General features: G+C 37.7%; 1 gene segment (V, D, J or C); it reads right to left on the bottom strand.

The window, feature by feature from the left end:
* Positions 1-6594: 6594 nt before the first annotated feature.
* On the bottom strand, positions 6595-7182 carry LOC122116656. The segment is given in 2 exon segments: positions 6595-7009; positions 7134-7182. Coding segments are annotated over 2 exon segments (390 nt in total).
* Positions 7183-7458: the final 276 nt, after the last annotated feature.

Below are 7458 nucleotides of genomic sequence, written 5' to 3'. Positions count from 1 at the left end.
GTGTGTACTTGGCCTGGGGCTTGATCATAGGGACTAGAAGCTTTTCTGAAATATTGTACTTCAAGATTGGTGCTTTATGTGCCTATTGGACATTCTCGTTTACCCTTCAGTGAAGTTTATCTTCAAGTTTTTAGCCCACTTACTAATTGGGCAGTTGTTTCTTTGAGGATTTGTAGTTGGGATATTTAATTTTTTGAATCCTAAGTATATTTTAGATATGAGGTCCTTGTTCATTTTATGGCTACTGAAGATCTTCTCCCAATCCGTGGTCTTGAATTTCTAGATAGCCTTTGGCAGTATTGCCATTTTTATGATGTTAATCCTCCCAATCCAGGAGTGTGGGAGGTTTTTCTATTTCCTTAGTTCTGCTTTAAGTTCCTTTTTCAGGTTTTTAAAGTTTTCATTATAGAGGTCCTTCACTTGAGCCACAGCTTCAACTCCAGCTTTTTTGTGGCTCATTAGAGATAAAAGTCTCATGGACTTTTGTACCAATGCTAGCATTCAACCATGATCCTACAATCCCAACATCCTGTGTAGCTAGAAGTACAGTTATAAGCCACTGGTTCCATCAGTAGAAACGCTCTTAGTGACTGTATTTAGGCCCATATGATTAGAAAAGACACAGAAGGGAGAAAATGCAACATTGTCAAGTGTGAGGGAAATGAACTGTAGTCACACAGCATGGAAAAGACATCCTCACTATGGGGAATGGAGGACAATCTAATGGAGGTAGAAAAACTGATGAGCTCCCTCAGCAGGGAGATCAGCATGCGGGACACAGACCTTCCATGGTGCAGATGTCATATCCTGGGACAAATAAGCACATAACACATAGAAATAGACATTATAATTCCAAATAGCTGCTGCAGGTGCATGAGGATAAACCTGCTCCTCAAAGACCAGTAAACCACAGGTAATGCACTGCATAACTAAAGTCCTCTTCACTACAATTCACTATGTGAACTGCATCTGAGTCTTCGTGACAACATCTTTTACTTCTACATTAACGCTAATGCTAATATAACTGCTCCAGGAAGATTTCTGTTTGTTTTTTTTTTAATTACAATTCTCTTTTAGCCTCTTTTTATGATGATTTATAATCCTACCTAAAAATTTACCTGTCTCCTCCACTCCTCTGAAATTTCACTTCTAATCTTCTCACATGGTTCCCCCAAATCTCTGCTATTGTCTTTTGCAGTAAGTTATTTGCTCCCTTTATCATGTGAACTGCTGAACAGACAAAGCTGGTACTAAATAAAACAAGGCAAAGAAGCTGGATGCTGTGTAGATGTGAAAGCCACTTGGTAAACTTAGGGGACACATTAATAGATTGACAAAGAGAGGCCACAAAAGCATTGACACAAGTAGGGTTGAAAGAAGCCAGATTCTAAGGATAACCTCTGAAATTTTCATGATATATGCTCCAGGGCTGGCTTCAGCAAATGTGGCATCTGGCTTGTGAATTTTCAGTCCACACAGACTCAGGCACCAGAATCTATGGAAGAATTTGGAATAATGATCTCAAACCAGAGCTGTGGGCAGGTTTACACTTCATGGGTTTTAAGTTTCTGCCTGACAGATGAAGCTGCTGATCTGTATGAAGGAGGATACTGGAAGACTTTCCTGTGGATCTTCCTGGGAGAAGGAAGTACAGTTCAGAAGGAAACTGTTTATGGTCTAGGCCATGAACCTGAATGAGGTCTGGCACAAGGTTCTATATCATCAGAAGAAAAGCTACATAAACTTTCAAGAGGAAATGAAATGAAAAAGGATAAAGATAACAGGAACTATGCTAAACATGGTGGGGAGCTGAATATTCATCTATTGCTGAATGGAATTTAAAATGCTACAGAAATGTTAAAATGACCTTGAAATTGGGTAACAAGTTTGACAAAAAATAATGCACTTATTACCTTGTTTATGTAACTGAAACCCCTCTGTACATCACCTGGATAATAAAAAATATATGAACTTGGACATTGCCTTCTAAACTTGAAAGCTCTGTTAAAATACATTTCAAAAAAATAAATGGTAGGGCACTTATCCCAGAGTAATGCATTTCATTTTCACATAGAAACTTGTAAAGAAATAGTCTTAGAATCCTTATCAGTAGTAAAACTAAGAAACTACCCAACTATTCCTAACTGATAAAAAATAAAAGAACATGTGGCTCTTCAACCAAATCATTCTATTACTAAAAACAGGAGCTAAACTATCAAATACATTGGCTGGATGAACCATAAGAAAGCTATACTGAATAATACAGCTAATCTTAAAATGGGCCTTTTTTACATATTCTTTTTATGAAGTGTAGGGCAGGGCTGAGGGAAAGAGGGAATTCTATGGCTCATGGAAAGCCCCAGGAGTCAGTGGCATTGATAGAGAACAGTTCCTCCATGATGGTGTAGACAACAGAAAAACAAATATGTTGTACCTATGTATTGTCAACATTCACACATACATGTGGGCTGCTCATGTGATAAGCACACCCAATGCACACACATCTGCACATGAACAAACACCAAAGTGTGCAAGTGACTACTGCAGAATCTCTATGGATTGAACCAATGTCAATTTCCTGGTTTACATAATGTAACAAAGTTATACAAGATATTGGTACTGGGATAGGCTGGAGGATGGATGCAAAAAACCTTCTAGTAATTTTCTTTGCAACTTTATGGACATTTATAATTATTTGAAAATAAATAATAAGAACATATAATAGTTTTCTTATTCCAAAGCACTGAAGAAATGACATATGATTTTTCAGTAGGGATTAAAAAATAAAACAAGGAACTTTCTAACTCCTTCACTCTAGTGGCAGAAATGTCTGGATACTGAAGTAGACTGCTGAATGCCAATCAGTAAGAGATATCTGACACTCTGTATTTGCACCTATAGAACTACAGTAGGCACAACACAGTAAAGCTTATATTTAAGTATTATATTATGTATTATATGTTTCTGTTCTTTGTCTACACGTTGTATAATTAAAAGCATGGCAGGAAATGGGTATAATCTAGATCCATGGTATAACTAACTCTACATGGAAGAATCCAGCAGGGGAAGTCTTCATCTGGATGTATGTGTCTGTGGATTTTTGCACTAAATCTCTGTCGTGTTTAGAAAACTTTTTTTAGATATCTAATATCTAAACATGTTGATGAATTATTAAATAAATATGACTAAAAGCACGTTCTTTAGAATTGTAAAATAAAATACCAAAAGAAACATTTTAAAAATAGATTTAAAAAAATAAGATAGAATCCTGTGCCTGAACTGAGCTCCAAAAGCCAAGGAAAATAATTGTTCCCATCACAGTTTTTTTCTATGTAAGATCCATAGCTAAAACAGTATAACCTATAGCAGATTAATTGTGCTATATTTATATAATAGACACTACACGGCAATGACATTCAACAGCTGGAAGTCGGGTCTAACCTTGTTCCATCTCTTGAATGGTGAGCACATGGAGACTCATCTGCAACTCATTTGTGAAGTAAAAGAGGGGTGGGGAATTTCTGTGTCTCAAGACAACCAAATAATCATAAAATTAAAAATGTTAGCAAAGGAGTAATAAAAATTGATCATAGAAAGTTGTGTCTTCATTTCTGTTAGGGATTCTATAGCTATTAAATGATGTCACCATTTCTGCATATAAGAACAATTCAGAATTAAGAAATAAGTAGCAAGGGTAATAGTATAGGGTTTTTCCTTTGTCATATGCTCAGAGACTCAAGATGTGGATTGAGAAATCCCTTTGAGTACTCAGTAAAATTGTTAGAGAATTTTCTGAACTAGCATGTCATTATAAAATTTAGGAAAAATTTTCAATTAAGCAATGATTCAGTGTACATAGCAGAAGTTTGAAAATCAGAGATGAAAACATTCAAATCAAATGTGACTTTTACACTTGAAATCTGAAACTTGGAGAAACAATATATTTTGAGGAAAATTGACTTTCAATTCATAATTGCATACTATCAAAATATCACCTTAATGAAAAGTGAACAAGAGATTTTATGATTTCAAATGATCCCTTAACTTCATATTTTTACACTATTGATCCCTCCATGAAGAGCACCTGTGTCTAATGAAACACAACATTCAGGAAAGAGTGAGGCATAGTGCTTTTGTAGTCACAATTAGATAGAAACCAGGCACTTGACAGGGCTCAGTGTTACCCAGAAGCACTTTTCCGTACTCCTGTCAGGATGAGATGCACAGCAAATCTTGCTGTGTAGACAAATAAAATTGAATGAGACGAAGTATGTATGTTTGGTACAAACATCCAGAGAGAGACTTTCCCTGATTGATTCTTCCATGTAGTTAGTTATACCAAGGACCTAGATTACACCTACTGCCTGTGATTCTTCTAATTTTACAACTTGTAGACAAAGAACAGACACATAGAATTTAATACTTAAATATAAACTTTACCGTGTTGTGCCTACTGTAATTCTATGGTTATCTCTTACTGATGAACCTTCTACTTCCTCCAACCAAGCAACCTGACCCTGTGATTGGAACTAGGATTAGGATAATCCTAAAATCCCAGACTAGTCCAGGTCTCTTTCAGAACAATGACACAAATGTAGGACAAAAATCAGCATCCCATCACCTGGGTTATTACCCTGAGTTCAGAGACAGAGAGGAAGAGAGTGAGGGCAGAGATGAAAAGTGCTGCCAAGAATCTAAGAAGACCAGAAAGTCAACAGAGAACTGATGGATCAAAAAGTATCCTATGTAAAGTGCAGTGTCTTGGTTCAAGTTCCCATCTTCTATTTCAATTAGGCCCTCAGAATGTAACAACAGTAATCGTAGTTTCGTGCCAAACAGTCCCATTTTTGGCAACCCAATAAGTATACGTTGCCACTTTGATATCTTCCTTTGATCACCAGAAATTAGATCTCTGGCATAGCTCTCCTTCAGACATTCTGAAAGAAAGGACAATTCAAGCATCAACTTTGTGTATGTATAGTACACAAGGTATCAAAATAAAATACAGACAACAGGGGATAAACCATAAGGGAAAATAGAAAAAAAAACGAGATGTACAAGTCTTTATGTCAAAAAATGAACTTTACAACTTTTGTGGGGGGGGTGGGAGAATTGGGTTGGGGGAAGCGGGGTGTATGGGAAGGGATGGGAAGGGGAAAAAAAGAGGAGGCAACAATGCTTGATAAGAAATGTACTCATTATCTTGCCCATCTAATTGTAACCCCTCTGTACAGTATTTTCACAATAAAAAAAAAGAATCAACATTTCTTGGAGGGACAGGAGAGAATGATATTGTTTTACTCAAATCTGACTTGTTGAATGGTAATTTCTTATCTTACTAGTTAAAGATATTAAAGATATAATTAAAACAGAATCATCTTATTCAATCTATATTACCCTCATGACCACAAAAGTTTTAAACTAAAATTCAAAGCTTAAATTTTATAGGTTCTGTGGCTCTCTTCCTCAGATCTATCCACTTGATCACCATTCCACAACAGATTTTCCATTCCCCAGATCCACAGGGGTCCAACCCTGCTGCTTTGAGGAAGGTGGATGGATTCTGAATATGTGAACAGACAGTCCACACAACAGTTGTTTTGTGATTTGTGTGGAGAAATGTGAGATGAAGAGTCAACGTGATCTGCAGACGATCAGTACAAGATCAGGACTAACTATTGCAAAATCAAGCAGAAGAATTGAAGGAGCCTAAATTCAAAACAGAGCTCCCAGACAATTAAATTTGTGCCTAAAAATTCTGAATATTGTTGAATTACACTGGTGTCTGGATTAACTAAAACACAAGACACGTGAGTGGAAAAATCATTTACAAAATATTGCCTTTTAAAATGAAACAGCTGGGTACCCGTGACTCAGGCTTGTAATCCTAGCTACTCATGAGGCTTAAATCTGAAGGTTGCAGTTCAAAGCCAGCTGGGGCAGAAACATCCATGAGAGTCTTATCTCCAATTAACCACCAGAAAACCAGAAGTGGCACTGTGGCTCAAGTGCTGAGTGGTAGCCTTGACTTGAAAATCTCAGGGACAGTTTCCAGTACCCAGTGTCCAGAATTCAAGCCCCATGAAATAAATATATATGTATATATATATATATATATATATATGTATGTATATGCATATATATACACACAATATGCATAAGGAATCACGAAATCCTATAGTCTGAAGCATGATGGATAGAAGTAGAAAACACCTTGTTAAACAAGGTAGTAAAAACAAAGGTATTGTCTATACTGCTTCTCACTCAAGTAGACTTTAAAAAAATAAAATGCAATAGTGATTCTATGGGGCTAACAAGGGCATATGATCAGAGTGCAGGAGGTTGAACACAGAAGAAAGATGGAATATCATGATCAATGCATATAATACACATATACTGAGAAACCGAGAATCCCATTAATGGTTACAGATAAGTACATTAATAAAAATAGGCTATCAGAAAATAAAGGAATAAAATCTGAAGCAATGAACCCATTCTTTGTATTAAAGGGAATTCCTGCTTAAAATACCGTTATTTATTTTATTATTGCATAAATATCAACTGATGCCACAATTCAGACTCTTGAAGTATTAACTGGCTTTTTCTGACAACATTCTGAGCAGGTGGAGGCAGCAGGAGGAGCAGCTGGGGCAGCCCAGACTCACACTTCAGCTTCCCTGGGAGGTTTTTGTTATGGCTTGTATCACTGTGGGAGGGTAACTATAACTCTGTTGACAGTAATAAGTGGCAACACCTTCGGGCTCCAGGACACTGATGGTGAGAGTGAACTCTGTCCCAGATTGACTCCCACTGAACCTTGATGGAACTCCGGACTCCAAACTATCTGCACCATAGATCAAGAGTTTAGGAGCTTTCCCTGGCTGCTGCTGGTACCAGGCTAAATCATACTTAATGACCTCACTGGCCCTGCAAGTGATGGTGGCAGTGTCTCCTAAAGACACAGACAGTGAAGATGGAGAGTGGGTCATCTGGATATCACACTTGGCACCTGGAAGCAGAAACATGAAAACAAATATCCACACTAATTATCAAGTTATAAGAGGGCATCCCTGAAGAGTAAGCATCCTGGATCACACCGAGCTGTGTAAATCCCTAGCATTGTCCTTCTTTACCTGGGAGCCAGAGCAGCAGGATCCCCAGGAGCTGAGCAGGGGTTCTCATGTCCATGCTGTGTGCTGACTTGGACTGACTACTGCCTAATTTGAGCAGCCTATGAAGAAGTCCTGAGCACACTGGGCTGTGCTGTTGGTGCATGCAAATCAGCAGCAGAGTTATACACAGCTGTCCAGCTGCCTCATCTCAGCAACTCTGCACATTCTGAGTCTCAAGGGAACTAGGTCGGGCAACAGAATAAGTTTTAAACACAGAAGAGAATCACCAAGTTGCTTTCCTGTGATGTGCACACAACAATGGTAGCTTTGAGGATCAAAGCTTTTT

Source organism: Dipodomys spectabilis, unplaced genomic scaffold (assembly GCF_019054845.1).
Source record: "Dipodomys spectabilis isolate Male_0828 unplaced genomic scaffold, ASM1905484v1 ptg000137l, whole genome shotgun sequence".
Taxonomy (NCBI): domain Eukaryota; kingdom Metazoa; phylum Chordata; class Mammalia; order Rodentia; family Heteromyidae; genus Dipodomys; species Dipodomys spectabilis.
Note: the sequence above shows the minus strand (reverse complement) of the source record. Positions and strands in the feature narration are given on the sequence as shown.